Genomic DNA, 22,919 nt, shown 5'->3' on the forward strand with positions numbered 1-22,919 from the left:
TGGCGGCGCTCAGATATTTGCATACACGATGAGTCGAGGCCTATCTCGGTGGCCATGCCTGACGCACGGACCGAAATACACTCAGCAGGTGACAGGCAAACATATGCCTCAAATGCCATGGGGTCCTGAAGCCGGATCATCTCCAAAGGCTAACTGGCAGGTCTAAGTAGGGACGGCATTAATACATATTATTCACAAAGAGCATGATTGAACAGAAAAATGTGCCCGGCGTGTACCCAGCTGCTTTGTTGGCACACAGCTCAGCCTCTGCCTGGGTTTCAAGACCGGGCTCGGATTTAGCCGTGCATTCACTGAATTCCCCATGCAGCTCTTATTCATTCATTCAGGCGCAGGCCGGGCTGTACCAACACACTGCTGCCTGTCTGCGAGTGTGTGTGTGAGTGTGTGTGTGTGTGTTTGTGCCAATTCCAGAACAGTTTTGTAAATCACAGCAAATTCTGATTTTTGACAGGTATATACAATAAATGGTTATTATTCGGAAGTTTAAAAAAAAGGCCTGTTTAAAGTGTTACATTCTGTCACACACAGATTCCTGCAGCGCGACTTTCCAGGAACATTAACCTCCGAGCTTTAACGTCGCTCTGATTGGCTGTCACAGCATCACAATATAGACGTGTACCTTCAATCCAGTGAGCTAAACTGTAATAATTCTCCAGCTTCATGTCAGATATTCTCCCTCTGTAGATTAATCCTGACACGTCTTGGCTGATGCCGGCAGAGATTAAAGGCGCTTCCTGCCTGCGACCTCGTGTTCTCACCTGCTGCACGACTATTTTTACCTTCCATTTACATTCATAAACATATATAGATACATTTTTTCCTCTCCATAGCTCGTCCTGCAGCCATCAGGAGGTCAGCAGGTGCTTCTGGGCCCACCAGATGTCTCTGGTTGCTCCACACAATGAGTGTGATGGATATATTTAGAGACGGAGCGCCCTCTAGAGGCGAGGATGTGAAAGTGTTCGTCAGGACGAGACTGGCTGGGAAATCGATTGCCTTTTTCCTGGAACACCGTGAAAACCTATTACACGTTCCATTTTAACCTTCCAGATGATTTACCTCCAGATTTATGAATGAATCTGATGGCAGTGTTTGAAGAGAAAGTCTTTATTTGTCCTGTTTAATTTTCAGACACAGAGATGTTTTACAAAATTAGATAGAAATCATACTGAAACTGTAAATTGTGAAGTTACACAAATGGAACGTTATATATGAGAATACTTTTTCATTAAACCAGAAATGACTTCAGTATCTTAAAGGAAAACAATCAGAGCTGAACAAACAAAAGCAAATATGTGAAAATTCATTTCTTATCACTTTGAAATACACATAATAATATCATATTAAAATTACTTATTATGTATTTACATATTATGTACTTAAACAGAGTAAAACTGATGTGATTAGAAGAGTAGAAGTATAAAGTCTTTGTTGAGTGACGGAGCCTGTGAATATGAAAAATGACACATGATTGATGAATTTAAGGCGTTTAAAAATGAAGTGTCAGAAGATTTAAGATATCCTTTTTATTCTCACCTTCACCGTTTGTCCGCCTTCGATAATTTTGACTGCAAAACAATTCAGAGGAACATTTATCACCTGTCCAATAACATGCAGAATCATGCAAACTGAATATTAAAGCTGCACAGTGTAGTGCTGGAGAAGAAATTCACACTCACAACATTCATATTTACAAGATTATCGAGGTAATAACACAAACTCAGAAATATTTATTCCCATAACTTCACACTGCACCTCTAACACATGCTAACCTCAGAGTGGGTGAACTTACATGTCCTCTAAGTGGCTTGCTGTAAACGTCCGACTCCACCGCCTGGCCTCCTCTCCGACTCTCATTCACCGACACACCTGGAGGGAAATCATCCAACAGGCACAGCTGAACGACAGAATTGTTCGGTAAAAGAAAAAATAAAAGACTTCCGTTTAGTGCAACTGAAACTCGCCACATCAGAGGGATTGGATTAAATAACACCTGCCCAGGGATTAACTCCACCTCTGCATGCAGGACTGGGGAACTACAAAGACATGCAAACACAGGATTTCTCTGCACTCACTGAGAGATAAGAGATACGTTTTTAAAGACTCACTTGGCGTGTGATGGACGATGTTGATTTTATCTGCGGGGAGAGAAACGTTTCCAAGTCATTTACAGTTACAGTTTGAAACAGTCATTTATAAGGTGGCTACTCAGTCCTGTGCTGTGTGTTATTTGTCTTTATGTTGAAGCTCCTGAGGAAAGTTTAAGCTGCACATCCAGGCTGGAGGAATATTTACCGTAGACGCTGTCGTCATCCTCTCTGCTGCTGATGGTTCTGGTTCTCTGACTCGACTTCTCCTGCAGAGACAAAGATCAGTGCTTTAATACGAACATACACAAAGAATCCATTTGTTTACAAAGTATGAGATTTCTATAAATTATCTGTGTTATGTTTCTGCAGAAATATAAAAGGAGTAGATTAGAGGATTAGATTCCAGTCCACTAAACAACCTGAAACTGTAATGTATAACATCAATTATAGATAATATACAAAGTTATATTTTAGAAAATAACATTTGCTACTGCTTCTTCCACATAAGGCTGTGCAATTGTTTCACAACCCTTTAAAGTCTGTAACTGTCTTTTGTTAGTTTACTAAAATTGTCGTTATGATCTGACAGTAGAATCAGATACAGGTCAGCTGTCTGTGGCTCCACCCAGTGGCTGTAATTTGATCTGCAAATATCCACCGCTACCGGATCAACACAACCAATCAGAGCCAGGAGGCGTGTATGAGAAGTGTCAATCATGTGTGGGGAGTGGGGCTGCGCAAACTCAAACTGGTGCAAACTGTAAACAATGGAGGAGAACAGACAACAACAACAGAGCAGAAACATGTCCCACCATCGCCTGTCAAACAGAAGAAATAAGAAGACTGAAGAAGAAAAGCAGAGTAAAAACAAAGAACTGGACCGAGCCAGAGAGAAAACAAGGATAAATATCAGAGCGTCATTTCAGAGGTGGAGGAGCTGCAGGATCTGTCAGGACTTTTCTGCTGGACAGGTAAGAACACCTGCTTCATATATGTTTCATTCTGTTTTAACCACAAGGATAAGATGGCGGCGGTTACAGTAATACTGGCAGTAACACATATCGTCATATGATGTTGCAGTCGAGCTACGTAGCCTGCTGCTAAATGTAGCGTGTTAGCTTGTATGCTAACTCCAGTGTTTAGCTTTGTCTTTATAGCTACTGGTTAGCAGAAGTGTGTTTCAGGTGAGCGGGCATGTAATAATAATTTTAGTTTGTGTTCAGGAGCTCTGAAGTGGTTGAACTGGTTTAGAGAAATAATGTTACTCATGCTTCAGAAAGGCAGCATGGTGAACATGTTGCACCTGGTGATGATTACCTGGTAGCTCCGCCCACCGCCACGTGAGGAATACTGTTTGTTACTCTGGATATCTGCAGTGATCTGCATGAAGCACTCGTCACTGTAATTTAGTTGTATTGGTCAGAAATAGAAGAATATGGGGTTTTGTTGTTGTTGTTGTTTTTTTGAATGCGCCATCTTGGTTATCTGGCGTCCTCTGTTACCGTGGTTACAAGCCTGCTCGTGCCTCCTCTGTGGGAGGAGCTTAGAAGGCAGAGAGGAAGAAGAACTGATCTGGGAGCTGTATCATTCACAAAATCTGACTAAGTCAAAACTCCAGACTGCAGCTTTAAGTTCATCTTAGTAAAAGAGAGAATCTGAATTCAGAAGTTGTAGACTGCCACTCACATTTGTCCGTCTCTCAGCTGAAACTCGCCTCTTGTGGTTCAAAGTGTTATAACGAGACAGGACGGGGTGGAGCTATCTGGTTAGCATGCTAACCACAGTAAACCTCTCTGCATCACAGTACACAGATGTTTCTGACACGATGCCAACACTGTTGTTTCTGCTCATATTTTACAAGCTCCTTCTTTAAAGAGGCTCCATGTTACTTTTTTAGTGGCTATATATGAGCGGATTGTAACATGATGTGAAAATTCAGACCTTCCCGATCTTTGACAGCCGCTTCTACAAGCCTGGTGATGGTTTGTTTAAGTTGTTTAATGCTGCTGGACTTTGGATTTCTTCGTGACTCGAGAGTCTTGCCTCTCCAACATTAGCACACATGCGTTCAGAAACATGAACTGATGACGGAAACAAGAAAGGAATCTTCTCGGAGAAGTGCTGCGTCAGACTAAGCTTAAAACTCTCTAAAACGTACAAAGACACATGGGGGACAAAAGTAAAACTTTGGTTGATGGTAAGAAAGTTTGCATATTTAATTTAGCTCCCATGCAAATCGTAAAATATAGTTTTCATTGTAATCATCAGGCCCTGTCCATGTAGAGTAGTTAGAAAAGTTATTCACTCAAGTTAACCTTGATTTGTTGGTGTTGTTTCCACAGAACAGCTTAAAAGCCAATGAACAACTTTACAGCTCAGGAAGTCCCGAGCCAAAGCTTCCATCAATAAATCATGAAAGGTTGGAAAACCCACACTTGAGTCATCGGCTGATATAGGAAATGGGTGCATTAATGGACTGCTTTTATACAGCACTTCTACAGCCCGACTGACCACTCAGAGTCAGCATCCACCACACATTCATATTCTGGTGGCAGACGCTACCACGCGAGGCACCACCTGCTCATTAGGAGCAATAACCGTTCATCATCACACACTGATGGACGAGCCACCGGGAGCATCAACAAGACGCTTCGACATTCAGACTGTTGGGCCGGGGATCAAACTCCCAACCTTCCAGTTGGTGGACAACCTGCTCCACCTCCAGATTAAAAGCAGCCTACAATCTCTTATCGGTTCTGAAAATGTGCCACACCACCCACAATCACAATCACACTTTCCCTTCACTGTGAAGAATCTCACCTGTGAGTTGGGCCCTTCAGAGCTTTCATGACACGCTTTCTTGTACCTTCAGTCTTTATTCTGAGTAGCTCTGTTTTGCAGGTTGGCATGGCATGAGCAACAGATGGTGATAGGTTTATGTATGTGGTCACAGCGTGCGACGGTCCTACCTGCTGGACGGCGTCCGCGCCCTTCTGAACCCGCTCCGGGGCGCCGTTCACGGCGAGCGATCCGGCCTTCGTCCTCTGCGGAAGCCCGGGAACCTGGTTGGGCACGAAGCTGTCATAGGTGGAGGAGATGCTGTCTTCCCGCCCGCGTGCTGCAACCAACGACAGCTGCATTAAAACAAAAATATGCTGCTTCGGGGAAATTGGAAAAATCTGACTAAGGAGTGGAAAACACAAAATGACTGCTGGCTCCTGTTTGGAGTGACAGAAATAAGAAAAGACAGGGCAGGAAACCGGCTCCAGATGGCAGTCAGAGAGGGGACTGGCTGGTGATGTGATTTCAGCCCTCACATCTGTAATGTCATGAGGTGATGGTGGTAAGTAATTTTCTGGGTGACTGTGATGATGTTTCGATCTGTCACTCAGTGTCACCAGCAGTGAGGCGCAGCAGAAAAATGGCTTTGTATCTCTGTAGGTGCTCCGTGTAGCAGCTCTTTCTCTCCTTCACACTTTAATTTCGTCTCCTGGCACAGAAATGTGTTTAAACGTCCTACCTGCTCTTTTTATTCCATTTAAGATTCTTTATTTTTTACTGCTGGTGTGCCCGTTACCGCTGCGACGACTTGTCTCCCCACATTGATCGCTACAGTTTTAATCAACTCAACAAAACACAAATTATTGGAGAACTTTTTTCACACCCAGCAGGTCATCGTAAAAAGGGAAGTCAGCAAAAATCATTGGCGCTGTAAAAGTCCTGCTGTTAAAAGTAAAGAAAATACAGCCTGCAGGTTTTAAAGTCATATGAATTATTGAAGACGGTGAAAGAGGAGTTAAATGGCCGGTCTGTCCCACGTTTTATTACTGACATATTTATTCTGCTGTGTTTGTTTTATTACATCGTTAATATTGTAAATATCAAAACGCTGAGTTTTAACTTCTTCTCCAAAACTCCACAGTGCTCCTTTAATATGCCGAGAAAGACCCGGGTCAGGAGACTGCTTCTCTTCCCCACATGTCTAATGAAGATTAATAGAAGAAGAATATCCATAAATGCCCAACAAATGATCTTACAAAGTCACAGAATCTACCTCTTGTGATGGAACGAGGTGGACTATTCAGTGTTTTTGAGGGTTTATCCATTCCTGGGTCTAAAAGTCATATGTAGGATACGTCAGCCTCTTGTGAGTTCTAGTTCAACATCTCAAATGTGACATGAAGTGATGTATCTTCTTCAGTGGGGCTCATGTCACAGAGAAAAAGAGAAAACTCACCTTGTTTAGTAGGAAGTGAATACAGATCAGTGTCACCCTGAGGCGTCTTCTTCTTCTGGAACACTGTGAACACAGAGCAGCGTACTGCAACATCACACACTCTCTTAGTTTACACGTACGTACGCCTGACATAAAGTGTACTTTTTGCTTTATAATGTATATTTATGCAGTATACAGTGATGCAGCACTGGACAGTATGAGAGAGCTGAATGTAAATCTATTCTAACAGTAAATAAAATAAACGTACAAACCTGAAAATGAGCACAATATGTCTCTTTTAAGTCATGTGGGACTTTTGAGCACCTTTATTTAACAGGTGGAGCTAATTAACAATGCTAACAACACACAGTATGATCAACAAATCAATTATGATGTATTATTATAGATCAAGATGAAATAAATGTTTTAATCAGTAGAGAAAAGTCTTTTGCACCTAAACAAACCAAATAAACAAACTCTCTTTGTGTTTGACTGAATAAACTGAATGACAAACTGACCTTAAAGGACAACTCTGTATTTTATAATAAATTAAATATAATATGTAGTTAATAAGCAATATTATATATCATTTTCCTCATCTGATCTCCTGCATTTTGACAATTCTTCCACAAGATGGCGCCACACCCTCAACTTACAGCCAACCTGTGGAGATCTTAATCTGAATAACCAGCGTGAAAAACAAAATAAATACTCCTGTTAACGGTTCAGAAAAATACTATCGATGACTTTGAAAAAACAAGACTGCAGATTTATTATCCCGGAGCTTAAATCTGCTCTCAGAGTCCCACACACACACACACACACACACACACACACTGAGCTGTGGGTTGAATCAGACGCCCCTGGATGATGCTGTTGGTTTGGTGGCGAGCGCTCAGAATGAAAGGCTGCACTGTTTGGCTGCTGGAGCTGTGGCTGAGTGACCGACCGACGCTGGATTAGAATTCAACATCCACACCCTGCGAGATAATCCCACCTCTGACTGCTTCTTCCTCCGTGACAGCGTCTCTCTTTTCCACTTCATGTTCAAACACAGCCTCCTCTCTCTCGCTCATAATAACACAGGCCGGGCTTTACGGCTCTGTCCTGAGTGAAACTGTGAGTGGAGGACCGCGGTGGATCTGTCACGTGACTGCAGCTATTACTTTGGAGTGTGTACATTGCTCCCCGTGTAGTTTGCACGCCCAGTAATTCCACTCTGCAGGATTGGATTTCAATCACATTTCATAGCGTTTCAGTCCCATTGAGCTGGAGACATTGCCGCTAACAAAAGAGAAAACTCCTCATTATTTCCACTTGTGCGCTGGTCTCCAATAACTGGCTCCTCGCCTAATCCTCCACCAAGCCTCATCTCTCCTCTCACATCTTTCACTGCGGCAGTGGGAGTGAGCAGCAAAATGTGATCCTTGTGTGGTTTGAAGCTCCACTGTCTCAATAGATGGAAACCTCAAAATCCCTCTCCTTTTTCTCTCGTGCGCTCTGGGGACAAGGACGATGGAAAACATGTGTAATGACTTATTCTGGCTGACTTGGCCTTGGTCTGGCCAAGATTGGTTGCAGATGGCAGCTCGGTAGTTCCCTCTCTGTTACAGAGGGGATGCAGGGAGTTCACTCAATTTTCTTTCTTTGTTTTGTTTGTTTTTGCTTTGTAAGTCCCATTGGGCAGAGAGTTGGCTTACTGGATACGAGCGGGCTCAATAAAAGCTGCGTGATGGGGGAGAGGGTGCAGCCTGTTGCACAGCGAGAGTCACTCGTGTGTGTTCTGAGTGTAATACTATCTGTGGCCATGGCAATTAATTGTGGATGCATGTTCGCAAGATGAAACAGAGGAGTCGCAGCCGGTTTAATGATTTATAAGCCTTAATAATACCAGTCACTTTTGGATGTTTCATCGTCATGAAATATTCACGCGGCTGATATTGAAGAGTCAGGGCGTGCACGCTCTCCACTCTTTGTTTGTGTTGCAGCGGGCGCGACCGTGTTCTTGTGGTTTATGGGATCAAAACAAACTGTGTCGCAAAAAAAAAATCAAAAAGACTCTCAGCTCTGTTCAGCAGCACTCCACTGACAATGGCAATGCACATTCCAGGCACTTCCTCCCTCCCACACGATCTCCCCCAAACTCCCCTTCACACGCTGAACACAACTCCAGCTCCATCATGTTTCTTTTTGTTTTGGAAGAAAGGATGCGACGGCAGAGTGAGAGGTTACCTTTAGCGATGTAAGGGGTTTTGTCCTGTTTCACCTGGGTGCTCTCAGGCCGAGGTGTGGGTGCAGGTGGGCGGTTGGCAATTGCCACTGCTTTTGCTGAGCTTTGGATGGAGTCGTATTCATCATTCACCCCCAGAGGAGCGTAGATATCCTCATCCTCCACCTCTCCATCCTCTCCTCCTCCTGGCTCTCTCTGTGCGTCTGTGGTGCTGGGAGTCCCTAATGCACAGAAGTGTTTACTGTACTATTGCTTGAGTGTCTGCATGATGAACTTCTGCATACTGTCATTTCACAGCTAATCGGAGGCGACGCTACATGGTGTGCCCATCAGCGAGGGGAAAATATTCAGTGGTCGGAAATGAACAGCAACCCGGCGTAATGATGTGCCGGGGGAAGGAAAAAAAACACAACAACAAAACAGTTCCATTACCGGCTTCCCTTTGTCCTCCTTCCACTTCCCATCAGTCCCTCACTCACCTGCGGTGCACATCATTTCGTACACGCTGGCATCACCATTGTCCTCGCCGGAGCTGAACATATTCTGCAATAACAGAGCAAAGAGGTGCATTTTATGCTCCAGCCAAATCACAAAGGAACAGCTCAGCAGAGGCACATTTGAATACAAGAGGAGGAAATGTCTAATCTGTTGTTGCCACGTGAGAATGTTCTTCCAGTTCTTTTTGTTTCGTTTTTGTGTTTTCTGTCAGAATGTGAATCTCGGCTGGCTCTCTCACACCTGACACTTCGTTTTCTCACCTGTATCCTCCTTCCAAAGACACGACGATGGAGCCCAAAGATGACTATCCACTAACCGCTGTCACACTCTATAGGCTGATATCTGCCTCCATGTCCTGCTTTAATATTCAGTGTTTTTCAAGTCAGAGGTGACAAATGTCCAGATTACTTAATGAGGCTTCTCGCTGCATGTGTTAGGACTTCACAAAAAAAAAGAAGAAGAAGAAGGAGAAGCGATTTCAGGGTGATAACAGGAATTAGAGAGGTGTGCTGTAAGGGAAAGCAGTTTTTTCCTGTTTGCTAATAGCACGCTGAGGGACAGACGGGGGTATGATCAGGGTAATTATGAAATCAGACAATCTTCCCCTTTCAGTCCAAACATATCATTTAGTGAGCAATCCGAGACCCTCGAGTTGATGTTTAGACTGCGTCTGCGGTTAGATTGAGAAGCAGATCTTAATTTATAGTCACTTTTTCAACTTCTGATGGAGAACTGAAGCGCTGTGTCATTAATACTGAAATAACTTCCAGTGAAAAGCTGCTTCCTGACAGAGAAACCAGAAGGTAAAAGGGGGAAATTGCTGGTAAAAGATTTTCGGGTTTGCTCTTAAAACTGCTGCGTGTGCTGCATCCAAACAGATTATCAACAACAACAACAGACTCATTTAATTCTGAATTCAACAACAACAAAAAAACACAAATCTCTGCTCGCTGCGTCAGATACATCTCACTTTGATCAAGATATCCTCCATATAACCCGCCACGCTCTGTGTGCAGTTTCCAAGCAACACAGCCACTCATGACTCAATTACAATATTACACTGTTCCTAGTACTGCAAATTACTTATTGGCTGCCATGAATGCATTACTTAACAGTGGAGGTTCATAACAGGCCCAACAGGTAGAAAGGACGGGTTAATTACCACCACAGCTTGAACATTGAATTATAATAGTCGGATGCTGTGCTCCAGCGCCGTGTGGTATTTTCAGAGGTAGCTTCTGGACAGGGGAGGGGGTATTTATTTACCAACCGCAAATGCTAAATCATTCTACAGATGTCTGAAGCTGCGCGAGCTCCAGACGAATGCACTCCCCCCCCCCGGCAGCAGCGCTTCAGACAACACAGCAGGCACTGGTTTTGTTAAAGGGAGAAAAATCTCAAGTAAATCCAGAACAGGATAAGGAGTGTAAATCTGTTTTCAGCGGTTGAAATGGTCAATTCGCAGGCTGGCTGGTCTCGGCTCTTAGTGCCAGCACGCCGGCTGTCTTTAGGCGCAGCGGTTTCAGGATAAGAGTGTTTGAAGCACGGCAGATTGCAGAGTGTAACACTGAACCCGTCACTTTGGTGCCGGGCAGATAAAATCTGTCCAACTTATTTTTTGGCTGGGGAAAAATAAGAAGTGGTCCGCTCAGCAGCCAAAGCAACGCTTCTGTAAAACTATATTTACTCTGGAAAGTGTTATCTTCAGAGTTTTCTGGCTGCTATTAGAAGAATCACTGTGAGGACGGACTGAAACACACAATATGTAACTTGTGTTGTGTGTACAGTCTCAGGTGTAACCAGGTGGCATATCTGCTGCTCAGGTGCTGAACGCTGCAGACAGAGTCGGTGCAGAGCGAACACCCGGACTCACACTGGATTCTGTTCTGGACCGGAGCTGCTCAGAGAAACTGGAGTCTGGTGAGTGCTGAAGTCAATGAGTGCTGACCTGAATTAGCTTGAAGCTAATGTACAGTAAAGCAGTCTCGTTGTAGTAAAACTGTTTTAGAATATATCTTTAAACCAGTGGGCTTTGAGCTAAATGCCAACATGCTAATGGTATAGTGCAGGTGTTATGTTAGCATTGCTCCTCACGAATAGTTTTACCATGTCACTGTAATAACACCTGGCTTGGTGGTTGTATCAGCGTGTATGTAGTCAACAACTTATCTTGCTCTCTGGTGAGCCTGGAACGATATTTAGCTTTAATAATGTTCCATAACGGAGAAAGCTGCCTCTGTTATCTGTGCTCTGGATTTGAGTGTTTGCTTGAGAGACTAAAAAGCGAAGGCGCTTCACATCCCCGCTTATAATAATCACCGCGGCCTCGGAACATATGAGTCCATTCTTGATTAAAAGCTGTTTTCGTTGTCCACTCTGCTCTCTTTTTGTTTCACAGCGAGCCATGTGACATACCTCTTCTCTGACTCACTTCTCATCTGAGTGTGTCTCGCTTGCTGACTCGAGGCGCTGGTGCTGGTCCGAATGCACAGATTTGATCGGCTGAGTAGCAGCATGATATCAGATGCATTGCTGAGTTGGTGGCAGACGATGAGAAGTCATTCTGCAGGCTGTGTCTTCTGGAGACCATGAATATCTGTGCACATCTTTAATCCACCCAATAGTTATAAATCAGTCTGGATCAGGTCCAAACCCAGCTGGTTACCACCCATTGGTTTGTGTGCTGCCGTTTTGTATCCTGAATTTGGACAAGATGGCGGAGCTGGGTAGGATGGGCATTGCCTCACCTGTAACCTGATTGGATCAGATTAAGAACCCGAGGACACACCGTGCAGCAACTCGTCAATAACAAGGTAGCCGCGCTCTTGAAACTAGAGATCGAGACTGTAAAATCAGTAGGAAACTGTTTAATGAGGTAATAAATCAAGTGAGAAATACGGTAGTTTTCTCATAAGCTCATATACAATCAGACTTCTTTTTGCACCTCCACATTGGCGACACTTTCAGAAGCATCATCCATGTTTTGCAGCCTGGTCTGCACTAACACTGCTATCTCTGATGTGTAGGCTGAAGGATGTAAGCAAGGAGGACGGCCGTATCATTCAAATGATAATCAAATAGGAGTGTGTGGCTAATGATTATAACGTTACCGACCAACTAAACATGACATGCAAAGTAAGGCCAGGCCGATCAACAAATCCCTGGGCTCGGCTGCAGGATCTCCCCTAATTTGGTTGTCCTGCATTTGGATAGGAGTGTGCTTCTGTCCAACACAGCACATAAATACTCTTTGTAGTCTCCGCGGACCGTACGGCGTCAGCCTCATTTGTGTTTATCGAGCTGTGCTCTGCATCTGAGAGCACGCAGTCAAATCTTGGTCGGAGCGCAGAGTCCATCTAAATGCCAAGTGACACTCAGCCAAATGTGTGACCCAGTATTAAAATATTAAATAAGGACAATGCGTGTGTTTGTGTTGGTAATTACCATGAGCAGGCACAATACTGCCGCGTGAGGACATAAACATCGCGGCTAACTGCGGAGCATTTTCTATATTTGTATTCTCGTTCTGCTCTCCCTGAATAATTCAGCTTTCCCCTCTGGAGCAGTTCACAGCTAATTAACAAAGAAGTGCGGTGCCAGGGCAGACTAGTGGATCTGACGCAGGCCCTGTGAGTGATTCAGCCTGTGTATGAAGCAGGGGACCCATCCGTCTCGGATTTATTGACAGAGTGCTGCCGCCCTGACGCCCGGCCCACTGATGCATCATGGGCTGATTAATTAGAGGTGGGGAGAAACGCTGCAGATGAGTTAATGAAACTGCTTTGCGTTAAAAGGAGCAGGAACAAACCCCACCCCTCATTCTCTGCTGCACGTGCACGTTTCTGTCACGCTGCATTTTAATTACCCTTCCAGAAAACTTGAGTGTTGAGTCAGTCTGTTCAGTTGCATGTAGGTTTGTGGAGGTCCCGGTGGGCCGACCTCTGTTGGACTCCACGCTCCCCCGTCGGCCCGGCTCGCTCTGTGCATTGTCACAGCGAGCACTTTGACTCGTGAGAGCAGTCTGATCAAACCTCGCTCCATCTGCAGTCGCTCTCAATTAGCCGTGTTGCTAGGGGGATAAATACATTTGCAACAGCTGCTGGAGTGTCTAAATTTCCCCTGAGGGGGGAATCCTCTATAGGTTGATCCATCTGAGCAATCAGACAAAGTTGAGAGTTGTTAGCACAGCGAGGGAAGACGAGAGATAACAGCCGAGAACACTGCATGAATGAAGGAGCGTCACGCTGCTGTGTGTCTCACAGAGATGTGACACATTCACAGATTTAAAGGATCAGTTTACCCAATCACAAAAAGACGTAGTGTCGAGCTTAATTTGATTTGATTTTTCCAGGTTTGGAGATTCAGTTTCATTTACTCAGGTTTTGTATTTTGGTGTAATTCTGAGTATTTCCATTACATAACACAACGTACCTTTTACATTCCCGAGGCACTTATAACTGCAACACCTTTTCTTTTCATGGTATCGTTACTCGTTACCTTGCAGGTTCAGAGTGTATATCCAGAAGTTATGATGAGCTCAAGCATACAATGCCCTAACTCAGCAATAGTTTATACATCTGCTTTCATATTAAAGCATCAGAAATAATAATCTGATCTTATTCCTGGAAGTTAAGAGAAAATAATCCTAAAACGCCTGTAAGTGAGTGAGTAAGAAGAGAGAGCGGTTCACTTGCTGTTTTAGGTTTTAGGACGAGCTTACACGCTCCTATCTTCTAAAATTAGCTATCAATCAAGGATCTCTGGTGTGGAGGGATAGTGGCGTAATGAGAAATGAGCATCTTTGATCCCAGTAGTTTGTTGGCTTGTTTGTTTTTTAATATCACTTTACACTCACATTAAGATTATGAGCCTATTTGCTTGGCTGTATTTATAAAGTTGGGCTAACTAGTGTACTTGCTTTCTTGCTGAGAGCTAAATCAGAGAATACATCACTGATTAATGTTATTTGATACAACATTAATCAGTGATGTATGAACTTATATCTGGTTTGCATAATCTGTACAGAAAGAACATTTTTGTTGCTGTTTTACGGGATTTTCATGCCAGACTATTTCCTGGCCGGGACCGCAGACTTCCTGGAGTCTCCCTCGGCTGCCTGGCAACTTCTCAGTGATGACCGGACTCCAGGAAGTTAGTTTTGGCCGAGCAATAAACTTGCAAATAACCTCACATAGACCTCGTTCACACGGTGGCCATTTTCTGGTATTTCTGAGTTAATTTACACCTTTCCCAACCTTTCGTATCAAAACATTATTGTATCACGCAGTAACGTTGTAGAATGTGGGTTAATGCTAACATTAGCTGTAGTCTGATGGAAGCTGATCGTTGCAGCTTGAGATATGATCCGACGTTCCTCCAGATTAAAGTGTTTATAGTCTTTACAGCTGCTAATCAATCAGGAAGCTGTGAGACGATCATCTGTCAGACGTTTAGACGACTTGCAGCCTCGAACGCAGCAGAACAAGACTCAAGCTTCCCATCCTGAAACAAACAATTTCACAGCGTTTTACTTTGTTTATATTTGTCGGACCCTGCCACCTTTCTAGCTTCAAACAGTGTCTCAGAGCGGCTTGTTTATTCATTGATGGAAGGATAAATATTCCTGAGATCGTATTATCATCTCATCAGGACGTCGGGAGGAACTTGTACTCAGCAGGAGCGACGACAGCCGAGGACAACTGTCTCCAGAAACACTGTCGTCTTTACACAGATGACTCTTTGTAGCGTCGCTCAAGTCAAATATATGCAGGCGGGATCAGAGCGACTGCAAATATATTCATTTGTGTCTTTCACTGTGTGCACCTGTAATATTTGGTGAGTATCTGCAGAGATGACGTGGTGTTTTCGACCTGCGACACTGGGTGCATCATGTCTCTTTCATGATGATGATGTTCTTACCGGCTAATGAAATTATGCTAGTGTCCTCCAGGTGTATTAAATTAAGGGATATGCATGCACGGAAGAGGTCTGTTAAAATGTGGATTGCAGCGGTGTGACTGTAGCGGCGCGGAGAGTCGGGAGGCTGAGCGGGAAGAGAGCCTCTTCATATTAACACGGGATAATGGCAGCCATTACGCCAGGAAAACCTCGTCATTAGGCGCTGCGCTAATTGTCTGACTGTATGCAGACGACCTACGCTGTGAGCTGTTGTGCATGCATGGACGAACACGGGCGTACTGATCTCTGTGGGGGTGTTTCCATTAGGAACCTCGCAGGCCAAACGCTGTCAGGATGAGCTGGGTGAAGAGACGCTGGTTAGGAGGACACACAGGTCATCCTCCCTGCTCTCCACCTTCCCATCCGCTCCACTCGGTTCATTATTGATAACACGCCGCTCGCTCACAGTCCTAACACCGTCCTGGTGTAAGTAAGAGCGTTCCTGAGTGTTGGCGTTTGGTTTGACAGCTGGGGAAATCCATTCAGCTGACATTACACCCAGCCACCACCAGACGGACGAATAATGTCGTTGGGTGGTTTTAATTAGCTCACAAATCACTGGACATGAAGACGCCGTCATCAGAGATTGGCATTTTGAGAAAGGTCGTCAGTGTACGAGGGGTCAATAAAGCCAGAGCAATATTCTGAAGCACAGATGAGTTCCAGCTGCAGCGAGGTGAAAAGAAGGAGTGGATGGAGGGAGTGAATATGAAGTGGTTACCAGTGTTTCCCTCAGTAAGACGTGAAGCTCTGCGTGGCCGTGACTCTTGGCGATCTCGGTGGGCGTCTGCCCGTGGCGGTTGGCGGTGCGCAGCGCCCGCTCAGCACCTGGACACTGTAGCAGCAGGCTGGAGACGCTCGTGAATCCATATTGGGCAGCGAAGTGGAGGAGCGACGGTACATCTGCATGATGGAGCTCTGATGGGGATAATTGGCAGTTTTGATCAGGTTGGAATGAGAAAAAAACATTTTTCAAAAATCGACTAAGTCTCGTAAAGGCCTGAAAATGAACAGCTGTGCGTTTGTGCTCATAATTCTCCGTGACAGCAGAGATCGCACCACTTACATTACTTCCTTTACAGGTGACAACCTGAAGTAGACCCGATGCAACGTGAGCAATCGAACGCAATCAGGAGAGTGGAGGAAAGACAGCTTGGAGGCACTTATTGACCTCTTTGTCATGGAAACATTTCCCTGTGCCCTTTTTAGCCGAGTTAAGGATCAATCTCAGCGGCTGATGAAGTCATCAATCTGCCACATAATGAGCCGAGAAGTAATAGAGGGCTTTCTTGTCACGGTGGATAATGTGCATCATGCAACAGGAACACATTCCGACTGTGGGGAGTGTGTTCAATCACACTGCTGCGTGAACACACGCTCAGAGGGAAGGAAGTGAGTTACATGGGCAGACTGTTGCAGTAAAGCACTTGTATAAATACTGCTGGTGTCTATTTTAAACAAGGCACCATAATCATGACCTGGAACAACAATAGCTATTGAATTAATCAGATCAGGAGAGGCAGCGTAAACCTCTGACAGTCCACTCAGTAGTAAAATATAAGTGCTTAATCACCAGTTAAACCCTTCATGTGATTATTTATATATAAATGACTTCTGTGCTTGTTTGTTGGATGATTCCAGGAGGGACAGAAACATTTTCCTCCAACTTTTCTGTAAAGGTTGTTGAATGTCTTGCAGCCCCAAAAGCCCGAATCAGATCCCAAACAAGTTTACAGCAGGCCGGTGTGATCTCTACCTCCTTTAGGTGTGTTTTCACACTGCAGCCCCTGGAAGCCTCCGGTGGGCATCCCCTCCAACAGCATGGAGGACAGCTTCTGATCCAGCCCCTCCACAGAGGACTCCTGGAGAGCCTGGAACCCAGAGAGACGGACACTTCACTTCACAAGCAGACCGACATCTTGGAATCATTTTTCTGAGGCGAGGCTGCGAAGAAAAACTGCTCGATACAAGTTTCAATTTACAGCCTATAGAGGCACAATAAAGATGCCAGCTCGAATATAACCGCACACTTCAGAGGCCCGTCGTGCCACTGCAGACTTTCACTTTCGAATCCTCCTGCCAAATTCTTCTTTTGGCATCGCTCAACTTTGCCTCCTCAGCAAAAGAGACCCCTAATCAAATCAAGTGTTCGTGGGCAAAAGACGGCTGAAACCGGCCGTCTCTTCATTTCCAGAGAGGAGACGCACACAAACATCAGCAGAGAGGAGCTGATTCACTTTATCTTCCCTTCCTGCCTCTTTATAACGGCTCGGAGTGGATCAATTATGAGCAGTGTTTTGGGGCAGCAATTGACGATTTTCTATAACTGGTGTTGCATAACGATGAGTCACTAAGTAATATAACACATTCAAAGTGCCTCAGAAGAGTTACTTTTATTGAAGGGGGAGAGAATAGTACCGCATTTAAATGACTTTCCTACATTACAAAATGAATGATTGATAGAGTTATTATAGTGTAATTGCTGGAAGTTAGAAGTTTAACTTCTAAAGAATATTCACTGCTACTTCCATATAAATAATAGCTCCATGTTACAATTCATTTTCTAGTCTTAACAAACCAAATCCAAGCAGCCGAGATTGAGACTTCATGTTTTGGTTTGTTATGGGCCGAGCTAAAAAAAAACAAAACACAAGCCTACATTTCCCACAATGCAACTCAAACACATTTATTGGTTTGACTTCCCCCTACTTGTTTAAAAACTCCATACCCATGTTTTAACCCTGTCATAACCCCAGATCCCGAGATTATACGTCCCACGATTGAATTATAAAGTGCTAAAAATGGTAGATGCTAACAAGTAGCTTAAGTCATAGGCTAATATTAGCTTTTTACTTTCTAGCAATTTAATTTACACTTCGAATATCACAAATGTTGTGGATATTATCTTGCTAAACAAAACTTGAAAGTACCATAAAGTTGTATTTGCAACGGAGGCGATATTCCAAAATCCAATCAATGCTAACTTCCTGGTTAGCCTACAACAACGTGTCGTCCCTACAGAACTGTGTTATGAAGCCATTTAGATGTAAAGCCAAAAAAACCCAGATGACATCATAAAGGTTATTTTCTGTAGCCACAGAAAACACTATATGACTTTTTTAATGACTAGTGATCAACCTTTAGGTGTGAAAAATGTGGAATTCCCCATTTTACACTTCATTTCCACTCAGTTTTGTTTTGTGTGGTTTACTCTGTATAATTAATGTAACACGCCTCCTGGTGTTAGAGACTCAAACACCATCATGAGGAATAAACACACCGAGCGTCCTCTAGCATCGTTAATGCACTCTGTTTTTAACGCAGCTAGCATGCTAACAATGCTAACAATTTGGATATTTCTAAGAGCCTTTTAAATTCTCTACCTGACACATGAAATCCACGGGGTCCACCGCCCTCGCCAGAAGGCAGGACACTTCCTCCATGTGGCTGTAGTACTGCAGCTGTGCCTTGCTCAGCGGCACTCCGTTGCTGTATACAGTCACTTTAACATTCCCTGCTGGAAAATCTGCAATAAAACAAATACGGAAACTGCACAGTCAAGATTTAAGACTACAGATTTCATTGTGTTTCGTATTGTGTTGACCACACACTCGTTGTTTCTTCTTATTTTGTTCACCTGGTGCGTTGACACACAGGATCCGCTCGTTCCAGCGAGCAGGCTTCACTCTCAGCATCTGATTCTCACCGGTGAACTCGACCTCGGCGTCGCTGCCAGCCGCCTCGTTCCTCAAAAGAATGAACACCTCCGTCGAGCTCTGCCAAACAGACAGCACAGTGAACTGCAGTGTAATCAATGTAAGGGATGCTTTGTGCAAAAAAGAAATGGCTTACGACTGACTAGATGAGTGTCTCACCCCGCATGGCACTCTGGAGGGAACCACCACCGTGCTGGATCTGTGGGCTCCAGCTGACTGCACTTGTTCTGCCTTTTGCTCTGATCCTGATGGTTTACGTGCCAATGGGTTGACGTTTGCTGCTGAGGCCGACAAACCTGCGAGAGATGGGACACTGAATTATACACCAGTGGGCTACAAAATGGGTTTCAGATGCCGCAGGTGCATTCTTAGTCATGCTAGCGGCTAGCTGTAGGGATGACAGTGTCGGTCGCCAACTAAATGCCAAGACGGACATTCATGGTCCCTGAAGTTTGACTTGTACTGGCTTTGGGGATCCAAATTGTCTAAATATCAGCAACGACAGTGCTATAAAATGTAGGAGTCCAGGCCAGAAATCAGCCATTATCTACTCATCCACATGCCGATGGAAAGTCAGGTGTATCTGGAGCTTCACAGCAGAACTACATTGTAGTGTTCCCCTAAAAACCTGAAGTGGATGGGGACGTGTTTTAAAAAGTGGAAAACAAACCAAAGCGTGTTATCAGCATCTTTCAAATAAATTCTTGAGCATGTGACCTCTGTAAACTTGGATTACACCGGACGAGCTGTTTGGAGAAATGTTAAACTTTCTGTTTTTTGTTTTTTTTTACACTTTAAAACGAGTCCCCATCTCCTTCAGTTGTTTAAGAGAATGTTGCGACACTGTTTTGCTGTGAAACTTCAAAAATGTTTTGTGGACTACAAACCATCGATCAGCATGAGGTCAAGTAGATAATAACTGAATTTTCATCACTGATTGAACTTTTCCTTCAACACCATATCGCCAAAACTAAATTCCTAGAATCCTCAGGTGCACCAACTAACAAGTAATGATGACAAACAAAAGTGAGATGGTGAAAATTGTAAAACATTACACTTTCAAACATGGCAAACATACCTTCATTAGCATTGCCATTAACTAGCAAGTATTAGCATGCTAACCAACAAAAAGTAAGGTAACATTACACCTTCTTATAGCATAACATTGTCAAACATACCTCCTTATACCTGCTAGCATGTTAGCATTGGCATTAACTCCATATAGCACCATAACAATGTCAAACACACCTGCTTAATCCTGCTAGCATGTGTATATTGTCATAAACCTGCAGGTATTAGCATGCTAACAAACTAAAGGAACATTACACCTTCCTATAGCACGATAACATTGTAATTAGATTTCCTTATACCTGCTAGCATGTTAGCACTGTCATTAACTAGTAAATATTAGCATGCTAACAAACCGAAGTAAGTGTAATGTCACCTTTTTCACTTACTTCGGCTTGTTAGCATGCTAATATTTACTAGTTAATGACAGTGCTAACATACCTTCCTATAGCACGATAACACAAACACACCTGCTTATATTAAACCTGCTAGCATGTTAACGCTGTCAATGTGAGCATGTTAGCACACCTTTAGCTCAGCACACCAATGCACCACCACCAAAGAGCCCCTTTGCACAGCATTATCAAACATAATTTAAACTGAACGAGGTTAACTTTAAATTAAAAACTCTCTGATTTATGACATTTAGAGCGATTCAAATAGAAAGTAATCACACGGGAGGTCTTGTGTTTTCATGTTACTAGAGAAACCAATCATGAAGTGCACTTTCTTCCATAGTATACACAGCAGCTCATCAAACACCTACATGTCTGTCGCCTACGTGCTGACAAACAAACAGCATCCTCCTGTGTGAATAGGGAGGTACTTCTGGGTTAAAATATAACTGTCCGTGGGATCCTGGCCTGAACCACTTCACTGTATCAGTGCAATGAAGTGAGTGCAGAGTGCACTTGAATTTGCATGGCTCGTGATGAGTAGTCAGCGGTAACCAAAGAGGAAAGACTGGGGCTATTTGCATGAGATGTTCCTCCTGCACACACACACCTGTTTAAATACAAGCCCTCTTCCTCCGCTTTATGATTTCATACAAATAGCGCAATTAGGAAAAACAGGGAAGGAGGCAGGAGGATAATTGTCAGATGGGCAGATGAGGACATGCAGGAGGTGCACCGATGGCGTCTCTGCAGCCGGTGCTAAAAAAAATATTGGATGTCAAATCTTCAGCGCACACACGAGTCAGTAAACAGGTTTCCAAGCTGCTGCTCGGCATTCTCACAAATAATGAGCATTCTTTTTCCCCTCGCGCTCATGGCAGCGGGAACAGAAAGGCCACGTGGACGTTTTCCTCAAGGAAGGATGTGGAACACAGTGATTGTGTTCTGGGATCCTGAGACTGGCTGACTTTACTGACATGCGTTTAAATGTGTTAATTAAGAAGGCTGAGAGTTACATTGCTTTATCTTTTGATTATAAAACAGATCATGGTCAATCAGTGCCATCTAACTCCAATAACACAACATGTATTCTTTATTATGATCATAATTAAAGGTGCACTATGTAGTTTTGGAAGACGTTTTAATGAGAAGAGAAAGATCGTCAGAGTGAATTTTATAAACGAAATAAACAAACTCTTTGTTTTCATGACTGAATCAACAAACTGACCTTACAGCACAACACAGTTTCAGTTGTCACCAGGTGGACGTTTGGATATTTAAGCTCCACACAAACATCAAAACGAGCCATACCTTTCTTCACAATGTCCGTCACAGTGGACAGGTACTCATGAGCGTCTTGTTCACTGGAGATCTGCAGGCACTCGTCGCCGTTCAGCGGCACCAGCTCCAGCAGCGGGGTCAGGCTCTCCACCCCGCACAGCAGCACCACCACATGAGCCGCCGGACTCAGAACACGGGCCAGGAAGAAGCGCCACATCTGGCACATCCCCTCCAGCATGCCCTTGGAAAGGATCAGGAGCTTGCAGGTGTACCGGGCCAGCCGGAGGAAGTCGTCCCGCCGGCTGGACACCGTGGCGATGTCGTAGCAGCAGATCCCGGCCTCTGAGATCGGGCCGGTGAAGACTGAATGCAGGTAGGTGGCCCATTGTTCTGCCTCGGTCTCATAGATGATTAACAGCTCCTCAGCTGCAAGGAAAAGGGCCTTTTCTTTAAAATCTCCAATAAACACGAGTGAATTCAGGATCATATCTCCACTAGTTTAATCAGACATCAAGGCAGCAAAAGATTTATTCATACAAGAAGAAAAGAAACAGCCAAAACCAATATTTCCAATATCAACCTAAATGTTGCTCTGAGCATTTCTACACAGCCATAAATCAGCAACACTCCCATATTAAAGCAATTAATCATGTTTCATTAGCCCGGAAATAATGTACGTTGTAACGAATATACTGAATAAATAATGCAAAGCAACAGAAAACAGCTCACCTGTCTGGCTCATGGTTACAGTTGTGTTTGTCTGCCGGTCTCACTTCACAGTGACATGGAAAACAGCCCGGCTATTGTCAGGAGGAGCTCAGATAAGAGGGAGTTTCCTGCTACGCCAAAGTAGACCGAGAAATGACACCCTTCTGTTTTTAAATATATATTTATTGAAGTGAACACTAAGTCTACTATTCACTCAGGCAATAAGGAAGAAGCCTCGATTTAAATTCTTTAAAAAAAAAACCCCGGAACAAAAAACAAAACAAGAAAATATAAAATGAAAATGTGTCCAACAGAAGCTGAATGGCAGTTATTTCATGTAATTCACTCTGTGGGATTAAATGTACTTAATTCAATTTTAATGTGGTGGAAAAGTCCCAAAACAGATTATACTATATTTGGACACGGACACGACTTGATGTCAACATGTTGCCAGTCCTGGCACCGCCCGACCCGGTACGTAAGATGAGCAGTTATGATTAAAAAAGTCATAAAAATCCAATGTTTATAGAACGATCCTTCACTGGAGAACTGAAGATAGACAGTTGGATGTAAAAAAGGTTGCTGCTGTGTAATTATGACATTTTTCAGGTTGAAAATCAACTTTTAGTGGATCATTTCTGAAGTGTACGGTGGCCCAGAGGGTCAAAACACAGCAACATGTCAGGAAACACAATATGTGACTGTGTTTGACCCTCAGGGCCACCGTACTTTCTCAAT

The 22,919-nt window shown here is 43.9% G+C and overlaps 1 protein-coding gene across 1 annotated transcript; it reads right to left on the reverse strand.

Annotated features, from left to right (window-relative positions):
• Positions 1-1,112: 1,112 nt before the first annotated feature.
• Positions 1,113-22,215, reverse strand: LOC115589453 (B-cell scaffold protein with ankyrin repeats-like). Its single transcript, XM_030430293.1, has 16 exons — positions 22,203-22,215; positions 21,504-21,899; positions 18,889-19,025; positions 18,651-18,789; positions 18,397-18,539; positions 16,770-16,884; positions 15,735-15,931; positions 9,037-9,100; positions 8,560-8,778; positions 6,349-6,411; positions 5,081-5,229; positions 2,317-2,377; positions 2,130-2,159; positions 1,814-1,890; positions 1,558-1,589; positions 1,113-1,466 (listed from the first exon to the last, which is right to left on the reverse strand). Exons 1-15 carry the CDS (start codon positions 22,213-22,215, stop codon positions 1,560-1,562), a joined length of 1,833 nt encoding a protein of 610 aa, XP_030286153.1. The 3' UTR covers positions 1,113-1,466; positions 1,558-1,559.
• Positions 22,216-22,919: the final 704 nt, after the last annotated feature.

Source organism: Sparus aurata, chromosome 10 (assembly GCF_900880675.1).
Source record: "Sparus aurata chromosome 10, fSpaAur1.1, whole genome shotgun sequence".
Taxonomy (NCBI): Eukaryota; Metazoa; Chordata; class Actinopteri; order Spariformes; family Sparidae; genus Sparus; species Sparus aurata.

Coding starts and splice junctions, on each gene's coding strand:
- LOC115589453 (XM_030430293.1), bottom strand. Junction 18,790..18,888: donor CCTCCAGAGTGCCATGCGGG/GTGAGACACTCA, acceptor TCTGTTTGGCAG/AGCTCGACGGAGGTGTTCAT. Junction 2,378..5,080: donor GCGCGGACGCCGTCCAGCAG/GTAGGACCGTCG, acceptor TTGTCTCTGCAG/GAGAAGTCGAGTCAGAGAAC.